The sequence below is a fragment of the Littorina saxatilis genome, linkage group LG3 (assembly GCF_037325665.1).
Source record: "Littorina saxatilis isolate snail1 linkage group LG3, US_GU_Lsax_2.0, whole genome shotgun sequence".
NCBI classification, from domain to species: Eukaryota; Metazoa; Mollusca; class Gastropoda; order Littorinimorpha; family Littorinidae; genus Littorina; species Littorina saxatilis.
The window spans coordinates 4,419,798-4,446,678 of record NC_090247.1 but is presented as its reverse complement, the minus strand read 5'-3'; the positions used below and the strand labels follow the sequence as shown (position 1 = coordinate 4,446,678).

The 26,881-nt window shown below is 42.7% G+C and overlaps 2 protein-coding genes across 3 annotated transcripts in view; one reads left to right on the top strand and one right to left on the bottom strand.

The window, feature by feature from the left end:
- Positions 1 to 24,478, top strand: LOC138961426 (organic cation transporter protein-like). Of its 2 annotated transcripts, none has more exons than XM_070333073.1 (11): positions 1 to 131; positions 7,757 to 7,910; positions 9,611 to 9,929; positions 12,513 to 12,616; positions 15,796 to 15,950; positions 17,049 to 17,217; positions 18,627 to 18,839; positions 19,478 to 19,704; positions 21,795 to 21,976; positions 22,464 to 22,615; positions 24,331 to 24,478. In XM_070333073.1, exons 2-11 carry the CDS (start codon positions 7,759 to 7,761, stop codon positions 24,389 to 24,391), a joined length of 1,734 nt encoding a protein of 577 aa, XP_070189174.1. In that variant the 5' UTR covers positions 1 to 131; positions 7,757 to 7,758; the 3' UTR covers positions 24,392 to 24,478. The 2 variants fall into 2 exon arrangements, with proteins under 2 accessions (XP_070189174.1, XP_070189173.1); XM_070333072.1 differs by lacking the exon at positions 1 to 131 and adding an exon at positions 7,241 to 7,326.
- A 1,850-nt stretch (positions 24,479 to 26,328) lies between these two features.
- The window catches only part of LOC138961076 (uncharacterized), a 15,656-nt gene continuing 15,103 nt past the window's right edge, over positions 26,329 to 26,881 (bottom strand). The window contains exon 3 of the mRNA XM_070332669.1: positions 26,329 to 26,606. Within this exon, the coding sequence (XP_070188770.1) occupies positions 26,329 to 26,606 (278 nt within the window). The remainder of the gene's footprint in view (positions 26,607 to 26,881) is intronic.

Below are 26,881 nucleotides of genomic sequence, written 5' to 3'. Positions count from 1 at the left end.
AAAATACAGACTGCATGCGCCTGTTGAGTTATGCAGTGTTAGCATGAGAACTACGAATGAAACTACAGTAGCTGCAAGTTGTTTGTCAAATTTGTGATTGGAAAGTTGTGTTTCCTACTTGCAGGAAATAGGTGAGTACGTATATATTCTTTCGTCTTTATTTTTGAAAATATTGCGTGCGGTTTTATTTCTTGCTTGCTTGCTTGCCTGCTAACCTTTTGTCTGTCTGTCTGTCTGCATGTCTGTTTGTCTGTTTGTCTGTTTGTCTGTCTGTCTGTCTGTCTGTCTGTCTGTCTGTCTGTCTGTCTGTCTGTCTGTTTGTCTGTCTGTCTGTCTGTCTGTCTGTCTGTCTGTCTGTCTGTCTGTCTTTCTTTCTTGCTTGCTTGCTTGTTTGCGTGCTTGCTTTCTCTTTTTAGTGAGCAATTATTTGTTGCATTTGCGCATTAGACAAATACCTCCACACTGGAGATTGTGGTCTCCTTTCAATCAGCAAAATATTTCTTACATTTGTACACTAGACAATACCGTTGTTCGTTTCTAGTGCAGCAGTTTTCCTTTTTTTACATAAAATATGATATCTTACTACTAGATCCAGTTACCATTGGTTTGGACGTACAAAGAATAACTTCACCTTCTGTCAAAAAACATGTAGCCTCTCCGGCCTGGCGTCCTGAACCCGTTCCACAATTACTTTCAAACTCAGTAACTTTCTATAAAAAATAAATCCCAGGCCTAACTTAGTTTTTGTCTTATGTGTTTAAAATGTTGCTAGTTAAATAGACTAACATTTAAATTAATACTTCTGGTACACAATGTTGTAAACCCTCCTCGGTGTCGCTCACAGACATCTTAAGATACTGTAAGTACAATGCAAGATAAGGAATTGTGGTGACATTTAAAAGGTTACACAAGAGATTGTTGTAACACACACACTGCAGACGTAAGGCCATTAGTGCAACTGTTGCAACATATTAGAATGTAGAACAGTAAATGTGGATCCTCAATGAGGACGCTATTGGCATAAATGGGTTAAGTAAGCACTACTCACAAAAAGTTAAGGATCACTATGAGAAAACAGGTGCTCAATAAAATCAGTTCGCCACTGTTATTTATTTCTCAGTCAAACCAAATTGTTATGAATTCTTATTCAGCGGTAAGTGGGCGATGTTGTGTTAGTGGGAAAATTGCACGGGATTCTCTACTACTGAGCTTGGTAGCAAAAGAAAAAGCGGAAACTTGCGAAAAAGGACCTTGTTTTGGACCGTTGAGCCCGACCACATTGCACAAGCCACATGGAAAAACCATTATGCACGTGCAAGCACTGCTGTTTATGTGTGAGATGCTGTCACTTGCTTGGCTTTTTGAGAAGACATACCACCAGTTTTAGGCATTAGAGACCTTAAGATCATTTTCGTTTTGTCCCACCACATTCGTTTCGTCCCATATAAGGAAGTGCTACGTCACAAAATGTGTGTACCCGTCACTTCCGGTAGGTTGCGAAAAGAATTTCGCTGCAATCAGCCACACGAAGTTCGTCGATTTGGGCAATTCTACGAAACTACTTTCGTAAGTATAATATGGATATTTCTAGATGACAATCATATATTTATTGGAAATTAGTTACTATTGTTTTTAAGTCTGTTGATATTTTGCTATCCAAAGGCTTAGAGTGGACTCTAAAGTCGATTTTTCACTTGTTTTCTGAAGCATACATTTGGTCAGGTTGGAGTAAGGATTATTCAAGATGGCGGACACGAGCCGATTGTCGATTCATATGTTTGGAAGCAATTTTGTCTGCTATGATATGGATAAAACAGTTGAGAAAGTGAGTCAAATCTTACTTTGAGTAGTGTTTCATATTTCACATGTGTACATTTAATGTGTAACGTCGGGATGCAAGTCAATTGCGCATGTATCGTCAGCGCTTCTTTGGCTCTATGTTTACTATTACGCGCCGACGACGAGTTAAGTCCCCTCCCGCTGAGAACAGAATTTCGCTTCTGCCTTCTTAAGCGCGAAAATCGCAACACGCATCAGTGAGTTTTCGGTCTGCGCGCGCATACTCAACGGGCGAGAAGAAAACAGCGACGAAACGAAAGTCGTGAGCTTTTTCACCACTCTTAAAGTCTCTAATTTGACAATGCCTCCACGACGAAAATCGAACGAGTTTGAGAGGGGACGAGCTGTTGCATGGTTCCAAGATGGTGTCCCCAAACGAGAAATTGCCAGGCGACTTCACGTGTTCATCTCGGTCATTGTCAGACTGATTCAACGTTTCACAGCCACTGGGAAGGTCCAGGAAAGACGCAGACCTGGGTGACCAAAGAAGACAATTCCACGTGAAGATCGTCTCATTGAACGACTAGCCTTGCAAACAAGAACAGCCTCTTCCAGCATTATTCGAAGGCAGCTGAGGGTGGCTACTAACACCAACATCAGCCAGCAGACCACACGGAATCGCCTTCATGGGTTTAACCTCCGTTCTCGTCGCTCAGCTGTACGGCCACGTTTAACTCCAGCCCATAGGGCAGCACGCCGCGCCTTCTACAGACGTCACGTGAGGTGGACACGTCAGCAATGGTCCCAGGTCCTGTTCAATGATGAATCACGCTTCACCCTGAACCACAACGACGACCGACTGAGGGTCTGGAGGCACCAAGGGAAACACTACATTGACGCCACTGTCCTAGAAAAGGTGGCCTTTGGTGGAGGTTCTGTAATGGTCTGGGGGGCCTTCAGCCTTCACCACAGAACACCCTTGTTTCATGTACAGGGTAACCTGACTGGCCTCCGATACCGGGATGAGATCCTTCGACCGCTGGCTGTGCCTACACTGCAGCAGATGCGACCGCAGGCTGTCTACCAGGATGACAACGCTCGTCCCCACAGGGCAAGGGTGGTCAACGACTTCCTGCAGCAGTCTGGAGTCAACAGAATGGAGTGGCCAGCATGCAGTCCCGATCTCAAACCGATTGAGAACCTCTGGGATGAGTTGGATCGCAAAGTGAGGAGCAACCACCCCCCTCCCAGGGATGTCCAGCACCTCTACCAGATGCTGCATGCTGAGTGGCAGGCGCTTCCACAGATGATCTTCACCACCCTGGTCAACTCTATGAGGACTCGCTGCGTCGAATGTCAGAACAGCCAGGGCGGTTACACGCATTACTGAACTTTTGGGAGCATCTGAATTCCATGTCTTGTGATTTCAACGACTTTGTGAAATCAAATTTCGATACGTACACACTTTTTTTTTATTTTTTTATTTTTTTATTCTCTTTTTGTACATTTTTTTTTTACCTGTATATGCTGTACATTACAGGACATCACCTAACCGAAAGGACAGAATCATATAACAGAAAAGCACACTTGGACAATTACAACATACATGGGGTGGGAGGATGGAATGGGGAGGGGGGGATGTTCAGTGGTTTGGTGGTCGCATTATCAAAAGGTTTTAAGAACGAAAAAACCTAAGGGTTACATCAAAACGTGCATATACAGGCGCCAATCCTTGTAGAATTTATCTACTGTATTATTCACAACTGCGTTATACTTTTCACAAATAAATCTTTGCTTAAAGTTTCTACTAAATGTCTGAAAATGAGGGGTCTTTTTGTTCATTTTGGAAATATATACATGGTGTTTGGCACAGATTACTAACACATCAAAAGCTTTATCGGTGACTACATTATTCGCCACTCCAAGAAAAACCAGTTCTTTAGACAGTTTTAAATTGTTGCAATGGGTGCAGTTCGCCTTTAGCCAATTTACAAATTCTATCCAAAAAGTCTGCACTTTATCACACTCCCAAATCATATATAAAAGGGTTTCTTCATTTCTACCACAAAATGTACACAATGACGTATCCACAATTTTACGCAAAAATAAAAACCTTTCTGTGGGCAAAATTCTGTACAATAATCGGTACTGGAACCATCTCAAACAAGTGTCTTTTGTTGTTTTAAAAACATGTTGAGAAATATTTATTTATTTACGACTGTTTTTCCGTCTAGAATGCATGTGCCTGTAGTTGGTATGAGTGAGTGCGTCGCGTTCTCGCTGTGCGCCTGTCTGCGAGTGTATGAGTCCTTGTCGATTTGTGTTTCGTATAATGTTCACTATGTATTTTATATTTTGTAAGCGCCTAGGGCTATATTTAGATTAGGCGCACAAATGTTCATAATAATAATAATAATAATAGCCTTCTTATCTAACAAACAGTCTAAAGATTCAGACCATTTTTCGATACATTTTGGGACCGTAGCATGTTCAATCAGTTTTTTGTAAATAAGTTGTGTCTTACCTTTACAAATACATTTCCACACAATGGGCTCTGTCATAATAAAATGTTTATCAAATTCTAAGCCGATTTTTCTCTGATATTTCTTAACAGCCTGGATTACACCTTGATACAATACAAAATCGCCTCGCACATTTGGATATTTGATTTTAAACGCATTATAGGATAAGTATCCATTTTGTCCCAAAATATGACCAATCTGAGCTATTCCATTGTCGATCCAATTTTGAATGTACACTGTCTTTTTATCTCTCCGAATATTAACATTATAATGTAAACATTCTGATACAAAATCGTTAAAGGTTATAGGGTCACATTTTCCATGTAGTTTCTTATAATGTTTAAAAACATTGGTCCAAAACGGGTTTTCCATTCTCTGCATCAAAACATTTGCAAATTCCTCTCCTCTCATATTAATTGTTGTAACAGATGGACATGCTTTAAACAATAATCTTGATATTAATCCAGTAAGGCCATCAACTCTTTTTAACCAAACGATTTTTAGAGATGACAGAAAACTTTTCACGTCAACCATCTTTAATCCTCCATCTTCATAGGGTTGGGTGACCGTACTTCTTTTAATTTTATCTCTTTTTCCATCCCAAAGAAATTTGAAAAAAATATTATTTAACTCCATCATAAACTGTTCGTCTGGATCAGGTAAATTAGTAAACAAATGTGTCAATTTGGAAATAGCCAAGGTTTTTAGGACTGTTATTTTACCAAAAGGTGTCAGGTTCCTTCTGGTCCATGAATTCAGAAGTTTTTGAATTTCCTTTAACTTATTTCTATAGTTAAGAAAAACAACCTCGGATATATTCACCGAAAAAATAACGCCAAGTGCTTTAAAATTATCCGGGTTCCAGGTAAAATTCATATCAGGCAAAAATCTTCTTTTGCTAAACTTTAAAGGTCCTAACCAAACTACAATTGTTTTATCATAGTTCATTCTCAGACCTGACAGTGATGCAAAATGTTGTAACACTTTTATACTTTCGCAAAAAGATTGCTCTGTACCATCAAGAAACAGACTGGTATCATCGGCGAATTGTGACAATAAAATATTTTCGCCAAGAATATTCATACCACCAATCTTTTTGTTCTGGCGTACCATAAGAGACAATATTTCAGCACAAATCAAAAATAGATAAGGTGACAGCGGATCCCCTTGCCGGGTGCCTCGACCTACATTAAACCATGCTGAATACCGACCATTGACTGAAACACAGGACTTAATTTTGCAATAAAAAGTAAAAATCCATCGTTTCATGTCATTTCCAAAGTTAAATTTGCTCAAAGATTTTTCAATAAATGACCAGGCAACACTGTCGAAAGCCTTTTCAAAGTCGACCATCAAAAGTAGGCCAGGTATATTATGTTTATTTGAGTAGAACAGGGTATCATATATTAATCTGACGTTTTCACCAATATATCTTCCTTTCAAGAAGCCTTTTTGATCATCATGAATCAGATTTGGCAAAACACGTTTAAACCGTTCTGCAATGCACGTTGATGCAATCTTATAGACCGTATTTAACAGAGTAATTGGTCTCCAATTTTTCAAAAGTGTTTTATTTTTTCCTTCCTTTGGAATACATACTATAACGCCCTGTCTCTGAGTCACTGACATTTCTCCTTTCTCAAATCCACAATTTATAGACCGTAACATAAACTTTCCTAAGTCAGAATAGAAAAACTTGAAGAATTCCGCAGTGTACCCGTCTGATCCTGGGCTTTTGTCGTTGTTTAATTTTTTCACAGCTTTGAGTAGCTCACATTGAGTAAGTCTACCTTCCAATTGTTTACTCTCAGCATCTGTTAATACAGGATGAGCCAGGTTTTCATCAATCTCTTGATTTACCAGTTCGGCTTCTCTTGAAGTATATAACTCCTCATAAAAAGTCTGTGCTTCCTTAACAATTAAAGCATTATCATGAATAACTTCACCATCATCTTTCTGCAAAAAACACATGGACTTCTGGACAAACAGTCTTTTCTCCAAATTACAAAAATATTTTGTATTTTTTTCCCCTTCTCCAATCCACTTCGCACGGGATCTAATTATCATACCATCCACTTTTTTCTGCCTTATTTGACTTAACTCCTGTCGTGTTTGCTCTAAAAGTTGAATATTATACTCTGTCAAGTTACTTTCCAAAGTGTATATTTGAGAAAGAAGATCTTTTTCTTTTCTGTTACTTTCCTTTTTTTTATATGAGGAATATGAAATGCATCTACCTCTTATTTCCATCAACAACATCTCAAAAAACAACTGATCATCAATCAATAGCTGTAAATCATCATCGTCAATCAAGTCAATATTGTCCACATTATAAACAGGTAAAGCATATTGTATCTTTACATCAACAATAACCTTCTTCACTATATTTACAAATTCCATGTCTGTCAACAGTGAATTATTAAACTTCCAAAAGGGTCTATCACGTTTAACAACATCAGTTCTAAAACTTACTCCAACAATTGAGTGATCAGAATAGTAACCTGGTGTAATATCCGCTTTCACAATCTCAAAACCTAACTGCTCTGACACAAGGAAATAATCAAGTCTGCTTCACTGTGAACTATGAGACCGCCTCCATGTATACTGTCTCACTTTGATAAAATGTACAGACCAAACGATTGCTCGAAATTGAAGGAAATGTTGTATCGTTATCACTAAAGCATTGAATTAAACGTTTGCCAAATACCAACGCATTGGCTTTCTTATTTGGAAAGTTATGAATTTGTGTGCAAGTGATCCTTAACTTTTTGTGAGTAGCTCTAGTATGGGGAAAAAGACATACGGCCTGCTTCCACCAGTTTAACGATAACGATTACCCAATTTCGTTTTAATATACACAAGTGTGTGCTCCTTACGCGAGCAAAAAGGACGTTGACACAGAAATCTGCACCTTCAAAAATAGACTGACCGCTTTCAAGCAGTTTCCTGTAACTCAACTCCTGTTAACCTTTAGTATTTTACTCGAAAATGATGCCATGGAATAATCGTGGCCAGCTCGGGGATGGTGAGCTGAATCGTTTACATAGGAAGAGAGAGAGAGAGGAACTTTTGTATTTTACTCGAAAAGATAGTGTTTTGAGAGTGTCCGATGATATACATATATGTGTGTGTGTGTGTGTGTGTGTGTGTGTGTGTGTGTGCGTGCGTGCGTGTGTGTGTGTGCGTGCTTGTGTGCGTGCGTCCGTACGTGCGTGCGTGTTTGCGTGCGTGTTTGCGTGAGTGCGTGCGTGTTTGCGTACGTGTGTATGTGTGTTTGTGTGTGTGTGTGTGTGTGTGTATGTGTGTGTGTGCGTGCATGCGTGTGTGCGTGCGGGCGTGCGTGCGTATGTGCGTGCGTGCGTGTTTGCGTGCGTGCGTACGTGCGTCAGTGTGTGTGCGTGCGTGTGCGTGCGTGTGCGTACGTGTCGATCGTCACTTTTTTCATGGGTTTCTAGGCATGTCTGGGGCAACGTTTGACGATGTGATCAAACAGCTGGGGGAGTTTGGGCCCTACCAGAAACGGGTGTACTTCCTGTTGTGTCTGCCGTCCATCACGCTCTGCATGCAGACTCTGCTCACCGTGTTCACCATGGTGGCTCCCGATCACAGGTCGGTCAGCCAGGGAGTCACGGGGCGGGGAAAGAGAGAGATAGAGAGAGATAGAAAGAGGGGGAGAGAGAGAGAGGGGGAGAGAGAGAGAGAGAGAGAGAGAGAGAGAGAGAGAGAGAGACGCTATGACGCTTTGACACTTTATTGTCATTAGCTAATAAAAGCCTTGTAGACAAGGTAAAACAACAATTTCTGCATCATTCATAAAAGGGGTAAAAGGACGAATGAACAAAACATTAATAACAACAAAAACATAGCAAACTATAGTTTATGAGTACGAACAAACAAACACACCGACACAAAAGCCATAGGTAAACAAAGATATCTAAGACTAAAGGTAATTAAAAAGCAAGGTATAGTATGTACACACAAAGGAAAATACTGATCCAACAGTTAACACGCACTCATAAAACCAATCAATCTGCAGACCACAAATATTTAAAACCAATAAACCACTAGTCGGCGTTACCCTCGCGTGACTAGTAGGGGAACATGTCTAAATACATATCTATACAAAAACAACAATGGCTGCAGACGAACAAACACACACACACACACACACACACACACACACACACACACACACACACACACACACACACACTCACACATATACGCTTATATAGACTACACCCGCACACGTGTAAATCCACACGTATAGTGATGTACACGCAACCCGATTTAAATGAGAAGATCATCCAGTCCAACCATCCAGTCCAACATTTGCGTACGTACAAATTACATTATACATCATTAATTTTCAGCTTGACTCATCTAGTTTCATCTAGAGATGCGCTTGCTAGATTTCGGTTAAGAGCCTGTGGGCTGAGGAGCAATGCTCAGTCGTTATTAATACAACAGGCACGCGACAGTGCATGCCCGATGTGTGATGGAGGCTGTGAAGACGAGGTACACTTTCTTTTCCACTGTACAGCCTATGCTGATATCCGTGCAAAGTGTAACGTGTTAAAAAGTTGTTCTGAACCAGCCTCAATGGAAGATGTAACCCGTATCCTAGCCCTGGATGAAGAAAGTGTACTCGAAGCAACTGCACAATTTATTTCTAAGGCACTAAACATGCGCCAAAAGAAAATAGATGAGAGAGAGAGAGAGAGAGAGAGAGAGAGAGAGAGAGAGAGAGAGAGAGAGAGAGAGAGAGACGGGAGGGAGGGAGGGAGGAAGAGATTGGGGAGGGGGAGAGAGAGAGAAAGAGAGAGAGAAAGAGAGAGATGGGTGGAGGGAGGGAGGGAGGAAAAAAGAGATTGAGAGAGGAATCAGATACGGGAATGGAGGGAAGGAGGGAGGGAGGGAGAAAGGGACTGGGGTAGATACAGAGACGGAGAGATAGATAGGTTGAGGGAGGGAGTGCGGGGGTGAAAGGGATTGAGAGAGAGAGAGATAGGGGGAGGGAGTGAGTGAGTCACGGGGCGGAGAAAGAGATTGGAAGAGGGAGAGAGAGAGAGATAGGGGGAGGGAGTGAGTGAGTCACGGGGCGGAGAAAGAGATTGGAAGAGGGAGAGAGAGAGAGAGATAGGGGAGGGGGGTATTGAGTGAGTGAGAGTTTTTCTTCATGTCAGTGAGTGAGTGAATGCTTCCTTGATTGATTCTTTTATTCATTTATTCATTGGGCTTGTTTAATTACTGGAACAATCAAGTCGATTCTTTGTAATTAGCTTTAGATCTGTTGTAACTGTTTTCAGATGTGCGATCCCAGGTTTGGAGAATGACACGTACCACGTACAAGACTCTCGACATGCCGCTGTGATCAACAGCTTTATACCTGAAGGTGACTCATGCAACGTAATCGTGACGTCAAACGTTGATGACGTCACCAGTGACTTTGTTGACTACAACAGGACAAAACACCTTGCTGAGTCGCTCAGTTTCAGGAACACTGAAAACATAGGACATTTAGCTGAAAATGGCACTGAATATGCTGTCAACGGATCTGTCATTGTGACAATGTGCTCTCGCTTCGTGTATGACCGGACTGAGTTAAAAAAAACCGTTGTGACTGATGTAAGTTGACATTTGTTTTCTTCGCTCTGTCTCTGTTTGTGTCAGTGTCTGTCTATGTCTGACGCCGAACTCTCTCTGTCTCATTCTTTCTGTTTCTGTCTGCCTGTGAGTCTGGCTCTCTCTGTCCCTCTCTCCTTCTCTCTTCGATACATTGTACATGTCGTAGATGACCACCTGTCTAAAGAGACCACCTGTCTAAAGAGACCACCTGTCTAAAGAGACCACCTGTCTAAAGAGACCACTTTGGCCAGTCCCATGGGTGGTCTCTTTGGACAGGTCCGACGGCACATGCCGTAGTTGAACTAACACTTTTGTGATTTGTTATCTAGGTTAAGTGTTTTATTGATTGAATTAGCTATATGCTCAGCTCCTCGTCATTTATGCATCATCGTATCTTGTTTATATTTGAAATGTTTCCACATTAGGCATTGTTTTATGCTGATGACTATATCATCATCATCATCATCATCATCATCATCATCATCATCATCATCATCATCATCATCATCATCATCATCATCATCATCACTATTATCATCATTATCATCATCATCACTATCATCATCATCATCATCACTATCATCATCATCACTATCATCATCATCATCACTATCATCACCCCACTATCATCATCATCATTCCCGCAGTGGGGCACTGCGGTTATGAAATTAAAGGCCCCTCCTGTTTTTGGAACCGCAGGAGCTTTCTAGTTTGCTGTTAGGTAGATTTTTGGTTCTTCTTTCCTGTCATGCTCTCTTTTTCTTCATGAATTCTTTTCTTTTTTCTGCCTTCTTGCTCATTCACCTGTATTTTTTCCAAAAATCTCTTCTCTTGCCGCTTGTCTCGCGATTCATGTATAGTTTAATCTGTTAGTGTTCTGATGCAAGTCCAGCAGTAGATAGGTTAAGCCTATTTTAACATACTGGAAACTGGTATTCTTCCAGTAGGTATTAATTTAGTTTTACTAAAGCCTGCTGGGACACAAGTAATGGGTTAGTGCATTTGTAAACAGGAATCGCTTGACAAGTGGCCCCCTTCATCCCCCCCTTCCTCGTCCTGATATGGCTCTGCGTAGTCGGCTGGACGTTAAGCAACAAATAAACAAACAAACAAACATCATCATCATCATCATCATCATCACTATCATCATCATCATCAGCATCATCATCATCAGCATCATCATCATCAGCATCATCACTATCATCATCAGCATCATCATCAGCATCATCATCATCATCATCATCATCATCATCATCATCATCATCACTATCATCATCATCATCATCACTATCATCATCAGCATCATCATCGTCATCATCATCACTATCATCATCAGCATCATCAGCATCATCATCAGCATAATCATCATCATCACTATCATCATCATCATCATCATCATCATCATCATCATCATCATCATCATCATCATCATCATCACTTAAAACGTGTGTATGGAAATATTTGTCTTTGTTTTTTCTCATCAGTAGTGTGTGCAGGGGGGCGTCCATATAAAGCTTAAACAAGTCGCGTGAAGCGATATAAAAACATTTAGTCAGTCGGTATCCAACTAAAAGATAAACACGACAAACAAGTCATCGGTGAGACTCTATTTAGATAGTCTCGGCTAACCCGTCCCGGGGTCACGCTCGTCTCCGCGAAGCATGCGACCGAGTAGTACATGCATGTACTTACTAAACCTAGTTCCTTTCATTCTGAGCTCATTTTTAGAGTAAACACAACATATCTATATATAGAGTAAACACAACATATCTATATGTAGAGTAAACACAACATATCTATATATATAGAGTAAACACAACATATCTATATATAGAGTAAACACAACATATCTATATATAGAGTAAACACAACATATCTATATAGAGTAAACACAACATATCTATATATAGAGTAAACACAACATATCTATATATAGAGTAAACACAGCATATCTATATATAGAGTAAACACAACATATCTATATATTTTTGAATTCAGGAGAAGATGAGGAATACAATGCAAACATTTTTGAATCTGTTAGTGAAAATTCGATTTTAATGACAACTTTAATGAGCAAACTAATTAACTCGGTTTTACGCTGCCGAGCTGAAATTCACTCCCATAGTCCGGACTTCGTCGAAGATTGCTTGACCAAAATTTCAATCAATTTGATTGAAAAATGAGGGCGTGACAGTGCTGCCTCAACTTTCACAAAACGCCGGATATGACGTCATCAAAGACATTTATCGAGAAAATGAAAATATTTCTGGGGATATCGTACTCAGGAACTTTCATGTGAAGTTTCATGAAAATCGGTCAAGTAGTTTTCTCGGAATCGCTTTATGCACACGCACGCACACACGCGGCACGCACGCACACACATACACCGCAACCCTCGTCTCGATTCCCCCTTTTTGTTAAAACATTTAGTCAAAACTTGACTAAATGTAAAAAAACAAAAAACACTTGCTCAAAAATACGTGTGTGCATGTGAGGTGAAACCCATGAACACAAAAGGAGTCGAAGAAAGAAATCAACTTAGCAGACATTTCCGTCAACGCATCTCTTTACGTTTTGTTGCAGATGGATTTAGTATGCGAGCGAGACAACCGTCGCGCGATTGCTCAGTCGGCTCTGATGGGTGGCAATTTGGCAGGAGCTTTTTTCTGTCTGGCGCCTTCAGATTAGTACGTAAATGCGTGTGACGTCACCTGTGTGTATTTGTCGTTGACACATTAAAGGCACAGTAAGCCTCCCGTAAACCATGACAGATACTGTCAGGCTTTTACACACAGTACAAACACCCTTCCATTTGAACGCTCACCAAACGGGAACATCCCACGTAAAAAGCGAGCAATTTTCAAAGAATTAATTTTGCGGAGAGAGTGTCAGAGACAATCGGACCGTGGTGCGTTTTGGCGCTAGACCTAACTTTTAAAATCTAAATAATAAATTGACAGCTTGTTACACAAACATTCTTAAATGATAAAAGAATTCTTTTTTCATCAAGACAAGATCAGTACAATTCGAAGTTTTGAAAGTTTGAAAAAAGAAAAGCCCGGAAGCAAGGTCACGCAAGGTCGTGGTTCTCGTAGCAGACGACGGTTTATACCTATCGCCAGTTCCGGTGTGAACAGTCAAAAGCCATCGCTAGAGTTCTTGTGAACCACAGCCGTTTGTTTCGTGCATAGTCAGAGGTACCTAATAACGTGCTATTGCAGATATATAAGCTCACAGCGAGTCGCATTCAAATTACTAACTGACGACTACATTGTGAAAAGGGGAAACTTGATCACACGGGTTCACGATGGCTCAGGGATAAGATAAATCACGCAAAAATAAATTCTTTGAAAATTGCTCGCTCTTTATGGAGGGCACCTCGGATGTTCCCGTTTGGTGAGCGTTCAAATGGAAGGGTGTTTGTACTGCGTGTAAAAGCCTGACAGTATCTGTAATGGTTTACGAGAGGCTTACTGTGCCTTTAAGGACTTATGAGGGGTTGGTTATGGCTAACCGGTTGGTTTGCCGGGTTTTTTTTTGTTTCCCCCCATGCACTAAGTAACTTCCTGGTACACATCAGCCTAGGATTCACACACACACACAAACACACACACACATGCACACACACACGCACGCACACACACACACACACGCACGCACAGTCACACACAGACACACACACACACACACACACACACGCACACCACGAACATGATATAGGTTTGACAAGAGGGCTTGATTCTAAATGTGTTCATCTTGTACTGTACCAAAAGACTATTAAATAAAAAAAAACTGTTTTAACCAACAACAAAACAAAACAAAAACAACAGAAACACCGCTAAAATGTAACAGTCTGAGCTGTCATACATAGCAATTTTTGTGTGATAACAGCTTTGGCTGTGGACAGAAAATAGTCCGTTTTAAACGTCAAATTTAGAATGAACGCTACCAAAAGTAAAAAAAGAAAACTGAATGTCTAACGGTTTTTTTGGTTTGTGTTTTTACAACTGTTTGACATGTGCAAGTTATCCAGAGAGGATGAATACAGCGAATGGAACTCTAGCACCGTTAGTTTGTCAGAACCGGAGGCGGTCCATATTAGGCAATCTTCTCCTGAAGACAGCAGTTCTACAGTGGCACTGTCGACACCTGCCGTACGCGACGGACAAGCAGTAGGCTACACTCCAGTAGGCTACACTCCAGTAGGCTACACTCCAGTAGGCTACACTCCAGTAGGCTACACTCCAGTAGGCTACACTCCAGTAGGCTACACTCCAGTAGGCTACACTCCAGTAGGCTACACGAAGAGATCGAATAACGTGCTGTTCACATGGCAGACTTTCTGCCAGCTTTCCCCCGACTTTCTGCCAGCTTTCCCCCGACTTTCTGCCAGCTTTCCCCCAACTTTCTGCCAGCTTTCCCCCAACTTTCTGCCAGCTTTCCCCCGACTTTCTGCCAGCTTTCCCCCGACTTTCTGCCAGCTTTCCCCCAACTTTCTGCCAGCTTTCCCCCAACTTTCTGCCAGCTTTCCCCCGACTTTCTGCCAGCTTTCCCCCGACTTTCTGCCAGCTTTCCCCCGACTTTCAAGCGATTTTAGTCCAAGACAGACCAAGACCAAAAAAGACAGCTCAAACTAATTTTAAGCAGCGATTTTTGGCCAGTTCAGCTATCGGAGATACCTCTTAATGCGGGAAGAACAGTAAATTTTAAGGGGGTTAATTGTCCGTCAGGTCTTAATTGCCATGAATTGGTTTTTACGATTCGAGTTTTACGCCCTCACGGCTTTTTGATGTATACGTGTTTAGGTGGTATCAGCCATCTGCACTTATGGTAGAATGACCAAGATCTTCAACGGGCCGGGGGTGGGAGATGGATACCGTCTCTGGGTCTGCACATAAAGTTGACCCGTGTCCGTCCCGGCCCGGATTCGAACCAGCGACCTCTCGTTCACAAGTCCAGTGCTCTGGACATATATACTAAGCGAATAGAGCTAACCAATCATAGGCGCAATAAGATCTGCGTCGAGTCACGGCCGAGCAGCGCTCAACTAAGTTTTCGAGTCGCTGCTAAATCTGGCCAAAATCGAACCTAAATTGTCAGGGCCGTTCACATGGCAGACTGTTTGCCAACTTGGCCTCGACAACTCGGGAGCGAAATCAAAGCGACGAAAGTATGGGGAAAGTTGGTTGAAAGTCTACAATGTGAACAGCACTTAAGACCTACTGGATTGGTTTCCATATATACCCATAGTATGCACTTGATGGTCCTTGTTTGATTCACTTGTCCTCCCAATGGGCGTGCATGTGTGTAAGTGTCTGAGTGCACCTGTGTGTGTGTGTGTGTGTGTGTGTGTGTGTGTGTGTGTGTGTGTATGCATTTGTGCACCTGTGTGTGTGTGCGTGCGTGCGTGCGTGTGTGTCTGTGCGTGCGTGCGTGTGTGTGCGTGCGTGCGTGTGTGTGTGTGTATGTGTATACATGTGTGTGTGTGTGTGTGTGTGTGTGCGTGCGTGCGTGCGTGCGTGTGTGTGTGTGTGTGTGTGTGTGTGTGTGTGTGTGTGTATGTGTGAGTGTTTGTTTGGCTTTCGCCTTTTCAGGAGAATATTGCTTACTTCAATAGGGGAAACCCACATTGTTTTATTCGCATTTGTATCTGTTCAATCATGTTTACTCTTTTATGTATGTAATTACTTAATTAGTATTCATTTAAATGGATCCAGTGCAAAAACAGTTGCTAAACAGCGACAACACAATTAAGTATTCATTGCTAAAGTGGAACTAGCAAAACTATAACTAACGTTTCTTGTTTTGTTTTTTTTATTCTTCATTTTCATTGTTATGCAGTTCCTATTTTTGTCTGTACTGACAGCGTGGGACGACATAAGGCGATGATGGCCGGTCTACTGTTGCATATGATGACGTCACTAGGAACCACGTGGTCCACTTACTTCCCCGTCTTCTGCTGCTTCATGTTCATCCAGGGCATGGCTATTACCGCCTCCTTTACAAACATCTACACCATTGGTAGGTTTTTCTTCTAGGGCATGGCTATGACCGCCGCCTTTACAAACATCTACACCATTGGTAGGTTTTTCTTCTAGGGCATGGCTATGACCGCCGCCTTTACAAACATCTACACCATTGGTAGGTTTTCCTTCTAGGGCATGGCTATGACCGCCGCCTTTACAAACATCTACACCATTGGTAGGTTTTTCTTCTAGGGCATGGCTATGACCGCCGCCTTTACAAACATCTACACCATTGGTAGGTTTTCCTTCTAGGGCATGGCTATGACCGCCGCCTTTACAAACATCTACACCATTGGTAGGTTTTCCTTCTAGGGCATGGCTATGACCGCCGCCTTTACAAACATCTACACCATTGGTAGGTTTTTCTTCCAGGCAAAAGTTGTAGATAAGCCAGCAAACAAACAAACAAACAAACAAATAAGAAAAAGAAAAAGAAACAAACAAACAAACAAACAAACAAACAAACAAAACACTGACAAGCAAACAAACACTCAAACAGAGACATAGAATAACAAACAGACGAGTGTCCACACAATCTCCTTCGATGCAGTCTATTTTTGTTGTCTTTTTATTTTGAGTCATATCTTTATTCCAAACAAAATAAACACCCACAGAAATCAATGACAATGGCAATGACGATGGCAACACCGATTAAAACAAAAAAGATTTTAAATCGTATCGAAAGGCATGGAGCATGCGGGACCAAGCAAGCGGATGTGAGCGGGTTACTTGATGGAGATTTGTTTTCTAGTCCATCCTGCCCACATACATGGGAGCATCTGTTCAGTGACTAGCAGCAGCATCAGTTGGCCACCATCGTTGATGATGATGAAATGATGATGATGATGATGATGATGATGATGATGATGATGATGATGATGATGATGATGATGATGATGATGATGATGAAGACGACGTCGATGATGATGATGATGACGACGACGATGACGATGATGATGACGACGACGACGACGATGACGACGATGATGATAATAATGATGACGATGACGACGACGATGATGATGATGATGATGATGATGACGACAACGACGATGACGATGACGACGATGATGATAATAATGATGATGAACAGGCATGGAGCAGGTGGGCCCGAGCAAGCGGGTGTGGGCAGGCTTTGTCATCATGATATTCTGGGCCATCGGCGTGATCCTGCTGGCACCCATGGCCTATCTGCTGAGAGACTGGCAACATCTTCAGATCGCCACCGCCATTCCCACCTTCGCTTTTCTCTCCTACTTCTGGTCAGCTTGAGCTCGAGGCGCGAGATTTTTGTTGTTGCTGTTGTTGGGTATATTGTGGAATTGTGGCATCGCATTTTGAGACCTGCAGAAATCTGAGAAAAATCAGGTTTTCAGAAAAGGGATTATTAAAATTGAGGTTATGCGACGGACCATGCCTTTAAGGCTTTGACAGTGAAGAAAAAGTGCATCCTTTGTACAAAGAAAGTGATTTGTATCGATTACATCTAATGCGATAAATCCACGTTCACATGGTCTTGCGGAACAAATGCAATGCGTTCAGTTTCATTCTGTGAGTTCGACTGAGCTTGGCTAAATGTTGTATTTTCGCCTTACGCGACTTGTTTTTACATTTAGTCAAGTTTTGACTAAATGTTTTAACATAGAGGGGGGAATCTAGACGAGGGTCGTGGTGTGTGTGTGTGTGTGTGTGTGTGTGTGTGTCTGTGTGTGTGTGTGTCTGTGTGTGTGTGTGTGTGTGTGTGTGTGTGTGTGTCTGTGTGTGTGTAGAGCGATTCAGACTAAACTACTGGACCGATCTTTATGAAATTTGACATGAGAGTTCCTGGGTATGATATCCCCGGACGTTTTTTTCTTTTTTTCGATAAATACCTTTGATGACGTCATATCCGGATTTTTGTAAAAGTTGAGGCGGCACTGTCACTCCCTCATTTTTCAATTAAATTGATTGAAATTTTGACAAAGCAATCTTCGACGAAGGCCGGGGTTTGGTATTGCATTTCAGCTTGGTAGCTTAAAAACTAATGAGTGAGTTTGGTCATTAAAAATCGGAAACTTGTAATTAAAAAAAAAAATTTATTAAACGATCCCAAAAAAATTTCATCTTATTCTTCGTCATTTTCTGATTCCAAAAACATATACATATGTTATATTTGGATTAAAAACAAGCTCTGAAAATTAAAAATATAAAAATTATGATCAAAATTAAATTTCGGAAATCGATTTAAAAACTATTTCATCTTATTCCTTGTCGGTTCCTGATTCCAAAAACATATAGATATGATATGTTTGGATTAAAAACACGCTCAGAAAGTTAAAACGAAGAGAGGTACAGTAAAGCGTGCTATGAAGCACAGCGCAACCGCTGCCGCGCCAAACAGGCTCGTCACTTTCACTGCCTTTTGCACTAGCGGCGGACTACGTTCAGTTTCATTCTGTGAGTTCCACAGCTTGACTAAATGTAGTAATTTCGCCTTACGCGACTTGTTTTTTAATTAATTCTCGCTGAAATGTTAGGACATAAGAGCTTTTTAGATGCCTGAGGCATTCTTAAAAGCTCATTTGACAAAATCCAACTAGTTTAAGAGATATTTGCAATTGAACACCCTTCTGGGTCCACACGGACCACGACCACTGGCGAAGGTTAAAGGGGGTTCCACTGTATCGCGCAGGTTAATCCCAGAATCTGCACGCTGGTTGGTCAGCAAGGGGAGAGTGGTAGAGGCAGAGGTCATCCTACTCAAGGCAGCACGGGTCAACAAGGTCAGCTTGACCCCTGGCCTGCTGGACTCCATCACTGTGCCTGTGGACAAGGGCCAGTCTGTGCTGACCATGTTCCAACACCCTGTGCTCGTCTGGCGGTGTGCTGTGCTCTTCTACACGTGGTGAGTAAGTGAAATTAGTATGAGCTAAGGCTCGAAAGGGTGAGGTCATTTGTGTGTGTGTGTGTGTGTGTGTGTGTGTGTGTATGTGTGTGTGTGTGTGTGTGTGTGTGTGTGTGTGTCCCTCTCTCTCTCTCTCTCGCTCTCGCTCTCTCTCTCTCGCTCTCTCTTTAGGGCGAGGGCTGGATGTAAAAAAGCAGATCACTGCTTACTCTATTACCCTCGTTAAATAAAGAATTGTTCTTGTTCTTGTTCTCTCTTTGTACTGTAGGAAGAAATACCATGTTCCGTGCACCGACCGATTCAAAGACATCGAACGATCGTTACTTGGACGGAGTGATGTAGTGTTAGATTATTTGATTAAGCGATTTGTTTTCCTTTCAGGTTTCTATCCAGTCTAATGTTCTACTGTATATGGCTTAATGTGGGAAGTATTGGGGGCAGCGTCTACATTAACTTTCTCTTGTCGTTGTGACAACAGGTTAGTATACAGGCTAGTGTTCTACGGTCTAGGGCTAAACATGGGGAAACTAGGGGGCAGCGTCCACATAAACATTCTGCTGTGATGAAGCTTTTGGCCTATGTGCTGTGCATGAAGTTACCATTCTCGATAATGGATTTACTAATGCCTTTGCCAACAGGTTTGTATCCAGTGTCGTGTTCTACGGTCTAGGTCTGAACGTGGGGAGTCTGGGGGGCAGCGTCTACGTCAACTTTCTGCTGTCGGGAGTGATGGAACTGGTGTCCTATGTGATGTGCCTGTGTCTGCTGGACCGCGTGGGTCGTCGTCTGCTCAACTCGTCTCTCATGCTGCTGGCTGGACTGTCCTGCACTCTCACCATCGTCACTATCCTGTATGCTCCCTCGTGTGAGTATTTATTTGTGGAAGTATAAGCAGAAATGTATTACGTTAGATCATTTACCCGTGGTTTAAGTTTACTTAAGAAAAACACGAAGCATCTGTCTGCTGAATCCGGTAGGCTGTCGTCTGCTCAAATCGTCTATCATGCTGCTGGCTGGACTGTCCTGCATCCTCACCATCCTTTATGATATTGTAAGTGAGTATTTGTTCTATGAGTTGAAGTTTACTAAAGAGAATCATGGAAAGGGTGGGTCGTCGTCTGCTCAATAAATATACCCGCTTGCTGTCGACTCAGTGGTCTGTCCTGCATCTTCACCATTCTCACCACCCTCTACGTTCCTCGCTGAGTACTATGACATACGTTTGAGCAGCATTGGCTCAAGCTTCCAAGTTTTGATGAAAAGTTGTAGTTCCTGTTTTGTTCTTTTCAGACTGCATGTGCAATTTTTACATTGCTGAATTTTCCCCCTGAGGTTAAGAGTTTGCATAAACAGCAAACCGTACTAATACGTAACTCGGGTACAACAATGTTCTCAAGCTCTGAATGTCCTCAAGCCCTGCGATCGACAGCAGAAGCCTCCACTACGAAAAGGAGGCAAGAAATGACCGGAAACTGTGTGACTTTCAGAAATCCGCAACAGACAGACCTCTAATGTTCAAAATCGAGACTCAAGTAAAAACCGGCCCCAAGAAAAGGTCAATAAATATGCCGGAACGTTTACCAAAATTCAATACAGAGCATTCACAGGAACTAATTTGAACCACAGGTTAAAAAAATAAAATAAAAAAAGCATTCGAAACTCAACTATTAAAGGCACAGTAAGCCTCCCGTAAACCATCACAGATACGGTCAGGCTTTTACACGCAGTACAAACACCCTTTCATTTAAACACTCACCGATTGAAAACATCCTAGGTGCCCTCCGTAAAGAGCGAACAATTTTCAAAGAATTTATTATTGCGTGGTTTATCTTACCCCTGAGCCATCGTGAACCCGTGTGATCCAGTTTCCCTTTTTCACAATGTAGTCGTCAGTTAGTCATTTGACTGCGACTCGATGTCAGCTTATCTACAATAGCACGTTTTTATGCACGAAACAAACGGCTGTGGTTCACAAGAACTCTAGCGATGGCTTTTGACTGTTGAGAGGAACGGCGATATGCCGCATAAACCGTCGTCTGCTACGACCCTTGCGTGACCCTGCTTCCGGGCTTTTCTTTTTTCAAACTTTCACAACTTCGAATTGCACTGATCTTGTCTTGATGAAAACACGCTGTCAATTTATTATTTAGATTTTAAAAGTTAGGTCTAGCGCAAAAACGCACCACGGTCCAAAAACTTTCTGATTATCATCGATCCACGGCTATCACCAGTTTAAGGGAAGTAACTCATTTTTGACCTGAGTTCAGGATGGGTCCAAAAAGTGTTCGAGACAATCTGCAAAATTAATTCTTTAAAAATTGCTCGCTCTTTACGTAGGGCACCTAGGATGTTCCCGTTTGGTGAGCGTTCAAATGGAAGGGTGTTTGTACTGTGTGTAAAAGCCTGACAGTATCTGTGATGGTTTACGGGAGGCTTACTGTCCGGGCGTGATTTCCGGGATATTCATAACAGCCGTCCAGCACCAAAACGAGGCGCCATAGTTGTAAAGGGCCAAGTCCACGAAAATAAATTCTTTGAAAATTTCTCACGCTCGACAGAAAGCAGCCAGGATGTTCCCGTTCGGTGAGCGTTTAAATGGAAGTATGCTTGTACTGTATGTAGACGCTCGGGGAGCTCTGTGATGGTTTACGGGAGGCTTACTGTGCCTTTAACCTGCCAAAGAAAGTGAATAAATATGGCACGTTTAAAAAAAACAACAATACAGAGCATTAACAGGAACTAATAAAAACCACCGGACTTTAAAAAGAATAAACAACATTCAGTCACAGCAGACAAACAGGTAATGAGTTTCTGTTGAAGTTGGGTTCCTCACTCGGATGACGTATGGAAGTCTTACTTAGGCTACCTTCAGTCAATTCAGTGTAGCCTATTAAGTTATTTAGAATGAAAAAACTTTTCCGTGCTGATTACAACCTAGTTCTTTGCGTGTTTCAGCCATGCAGTGGACGACTACCGCCCTAGCTATGATCGGGAAGCTGGGCATAGCTGGCGGGTTTGCTACTGTGTGGGTCTACACTTCGGAACTCTTTCCCACTCTGGTGCGAAACTCCGGAATGGGTGCCAGCTCTGTTTGCGCAAGGATCGGCGGGGTTGTCTGCCCCTATGTTGCCAACTTGGTGAGTCATGACGCGTCCACAGTTGTTTCCGTGACAGGAGTTGGGCTCGTTATTTGTCACCTGACAGGTATTTGCCGTGTGGAACATCCCTCCACTATGACACACACCAAAGATCAACACTGACTCTCAGGGATTCATGTCTACTGCCTGAGAATTTGTTAACGAATTAACTTCTTGAAAAGACACAACTGCGCATTTATTATGATAAAGAATTAGCCCCCCAAAAAGTGAATAATTATTTGACCAAAATACATATATTTGAACTTGGATGTCCTTTTTACATTCTCGAACACCGACACTGAGGTAGGGAGAGAGATCGGGGTCGGATGAGAAAACGGACGCCCGCGCGCGAGAGAGAGAGTACGAATACAATGTAGTGTGGGTGTAGGTTTGTTTAGGGAGGGAGGGGGGGGCGGGGTTGGGGGAGGGGGTGTTTGTGTTCCTCAACACGGACTAATCCCTGCTGTAACCTATGACCGTGTTGCAGTCAACGACAATCGGCGGCGACACGGGAACAGCCGTTCCACTGTTGATTTTCGGCGTGTCTTCCATCCTGGCTGGCCTCTTCCTCCTCACGCTGCCTGAGACTCTCAACCGTCGTCTGCCTGACACTGTCACGGATGCTGTCAACTTTACCAGGTGCGCATTTTTTTTGAGAGGCACAGTCAACGATTGGGTTTTTTTAAGGTACAGTCAACGATTTTTTTTTAAAGGCACAGTCAAGTCAACGATTTTTTTTGAAGGCACAGTCAACAAGGTTTTTTTAAGGCATAGCCAACGATTTTTTTTTTGGAAGGCACAGTTAAATATTTTTTGGGAAGGCACAGCGTAAACGATTCGACTCACCATCCGCCTCACATCATGTCATTTCTTTAACATTGATAAGGCCACTCTTGTCCACTTGGACACATACCGGCAATTAAGACCAGCAGCCTTGGTGCTTTCTGTGCAGACTGGCCAACTTCAGTTTTATAAATTCATTTAATTTAATAAAGAAATCCGAACTCTTGAACACATGCATTTGCGGGAAGGATGTTTATTTTAGGAGTGTGCATAACTAAAGCGATTTTCCTTATCCCGTGTAAAAGCCTAGGCAGGCCTGAGATAGTTATTTAAATCGTTCGGCACACGGGAACGTGGGAACCCATACGATTTTGTCGTGTTTTGTACGCATGATTGTCTAGAGTACGATCAGTACGGTCAGTCTACAAAAAAATACGACAAGAATACTTCCTAGGCTACTTTTCTTCACAAGCTCATCCCGAAGCCGATCCAGTATTTTGACACGTGATTACAGTTTTTGTCAGTAAACATGGAAAGAAGCATTTATTTAAATGTATTGGTAAACTTAATTAACGGTGCGACGGACGCGTGAGAAGCATTTTGAATCATGGATGTTCAAATGTTGTGTGGTGTACGCTCAATTTTTTCTGAAAATACACTAAGTTTGTTTGAGAATACTCCAAGTGCAAAACAGGGGCTCCAAGGTCTGAACAAAGCTTTCCGTTATTGTCATAATCCCACATGGAGTTCGGATGGCATAAAGCTAGGATTCCATTCGGCTGCGGTGCGGCTCCGGCTCCGGCGACGGCAACGGCATCCGGCTCTGGCGAGAAAAACGCATCGTCGTGAACCGTATATAACGGCGACGTCGTCCGGATATGTTCTCTTCCCGCCAATGCCGCCATGGCTCCACATTGGTCTCGTCTCATGCAAACTGTCATTCATAATGAAGAACAATTTATGTTAATATTATTAGCGTACCGCCAAATGAAAAAACGCCAAAAGAGACGACATCGTTCGTTGGTGCATGCCATTTTGGAGAAAAGACGGCAGTTTGGAACCTATCACCATCTTGTTCAAGAACTGCAACTCGATGGCGAAAGATTTCAGCAGTATTTTCGTCTCTTTGTGCTCGGAAAGGCTCTGAGAAAAACGCGGGAAAAGAGACACGCCCACAAAATACCAGACGGCGTCCGGCGACGGCAGTCCAGAAAGCTGCATGGAGCTTTCTTGAAAAAACGCACGCACGCCGGGCCGTCGCCGTCGCCGTCGCCGTACCGCACCCGTGTGAATGGGGTCATCCCTTCTTTCATCAATGTTTTTCAAATTGCCGTCGCCGCTGCCGTCGCCGGAGCCGCACCGCAGCCGTAAGAATGGAATCCTAGCTTAACGTCGGCGTCATCATCTTCCTTCTGCATTTGTTCCGGCAAAATGGAACCTGTTGAGTGTAAGCAAGCTAGCAAAGAAAAGAATTAGCGAACAAAAAAAAGTGACGTTACAACAAGTGTCCACCTGTTCAAATTTGAATTCTTTTTATTCATTTCTTCTCTCTTTCTCCGTTTGTTTCCTAGGCGACCGGCAGACGACAAAAAGGGGGATGGACACCCAGAACTTGAAACACTGTCAAGCTGAGCTTTGCTCTGCCGTGTTTGCTGTTATGCCAAAGCTAACCGTGACTATGCTGCCTTTCTTGGATGCTACAATAACCTGAAGGACTCACTCACTCTCAAAAGAACCTTAGTTAGAGAGAGAGAGAGAGAGAGAGAGAGAGAGAGAGAGAGAGAGAGAGAGAGAGAGAGAGAAGAGAGAGAGGGGGAGAGAGAGAGAGAGAGAGAGAGAGAGAGAGTGTATGTGTGTGTATGTGTGTGTGTGTGTGTGTGTGTGTGTGGAGCAGGCCCTGATGTAAAGTTCTTGTGATTATTTTCATCCGGATAACAAGAGGCGAAGCCATCAAGGCTCACGTAAGAAATCGACAAACAGTAACACAAACTCAATCACTCCGTCACACATACACACAAACACACACACACACACACACACACACACACACACACACACACACACACACACACACACACACACAGAAAGAGCATAGGTGAAACTGTGCAAGAAAGCGAGACACTAGATCTAGATCTGTCTGTCTGCATGTAGCCTACTTACAGGGACACGACTGCCAACTAGTCTCGGCCTGCTCAAAATAATAATGACCGAGACTTTCAGTACTTCCTTCGCGTGACGTCTAACCCTCTTACGTCATAATGTGACGTCAATGTAATGTGACGTCTTCAAACGTTAGAGTTTCTACCACAGACAATTTATTTTCCTTTGTTGGATCAATAAAATGTTATGAGTTATGAGTTACAGACATACACACGCACGCACGCACGCACGCACATACGCACATACGCACAGACAGACAAAGTTACGATCGCATAGGCTACACTTACGTGAGCCAATAAAATGTTTGTTCTTGTTTTTTTGCTCTTGATCATTAGTTAAAATGTGTAATACTTCCTTGCACATGCACAAACAGACAGACAAGCTGACTCGGATAGAAACATGCTAAGTTTGAACAAACAAACACACACACACACAGACACACACACACACACACACTGACACACACACACACACACCACACACACACACACACACACACACACACACACACACACACACACTTACACTCCCCACAGTGACACACACACACACACACACACAGACGCGTGTGCTTTCGAGAATAATTTGATTGTTTTATTTCTGTTCGCAAAAAATGAAAGAATAGAAAAGAAAAAAAACGTCGTTTCGAAAGTAACTGCTTTGTTAGCGTTTCTACTGCCACTTGATCGTACCACATCTGATGATCGCACCACATCTGATGATCGTATCACATCTGATGATCTTAATGCAAAATAGCGGGTTGTATTGTTATACTCCTAGATGGTGTAACTGCTTTGTTAGCGTTTCTACTGCCACTTGATCGTACCACATCTGATGATCTTAATGCAAAATAGCGGGTTGTATTGTTATACTCCTAGATGGTGTAACTGGAGAAACGTAGGTATACAGTTGAGGAATGTACTTGTTGTGTCCTCAACCTTAGCTGAGCTTTCTTGAGAAAAAAAAACCGGCGGTCTTCAACACTGCTGCCGTCAGCTTAAAACAAAAATCAACTCCAATGATTATTTACCCCTTGATGATTTTTGTCGGCTAAGTCGTCGTTAAGTTTGAGGCCGAGGTGCACGTCTACTACATTGACTTTTGTCATTTTAGTGCATCGGTAAAAATTGAAACATAAAGTTACAATCGTTGTTGCTCTTCTAAACGGGTGAGTTAAAAACAACGCTGGAAGAGATATACTGAGTCACGAAGTTTGCCAATCAGCGCCGTACAGTTGAGACATACTATGCCAAATTCATTCGTGACAGTCAGTGGGTCGGTAAAGTTAAAACAAGAAAAGAAAAAAGTACCATATTGACATGTGTGCCAGATGGTGCATCGGGGCAACGTTAAAGAATATATTCTGTATATGTATATATGCTTAAATGTTGCCTTCCGCAGCTTGCGAGTTAACGCCGACGGTTCAAGTGGCTGAGCAGGGACATGATATTGGCACTACCAGTGCCAGCACCAGGCAAAGCACCGCCTTTACCAACTTTACCTAGTTTTTCCATCAAGCCCGAAAGAGCATTTCCTAAATTAGCTCCACCCATTCCAGCGCTGGGGCTACCCGGTGGACTCGGAGCACCGCTGCCGCCGCCGAGGCCCATGCCCATGCTGCTAGAAGGGTTTGGAAAACTCATGCTGTTGCTGCTTCCCGTGTTGTTGTCCGTTTGGGTTCCGGCGCCTGGTTGACGGCTGTGGTTGACATGAGGTTCCAAGGCTCCTCCTCTTCCTCCTCCTCTTCCTCCTCCTCTTCCTTCTCCTCTTCCTCCTCCTCCTCTTCCTCCTCCTCCTTCTCCTCCTCCTCCTTCTCCTCCTCCTCTTCCTCTTCCTCCTCCTCTTCCTCTTCCTCCTCCTTCTCCTCCTCCTTCTCCTCCTCCTCCTCTTCCTCCTCTTCCTCCTCTTCCTCCTCCTCTTCCTCCTCCTCCTCCTCTTCCTCCTCCTCCTCCTCCTCCTCAC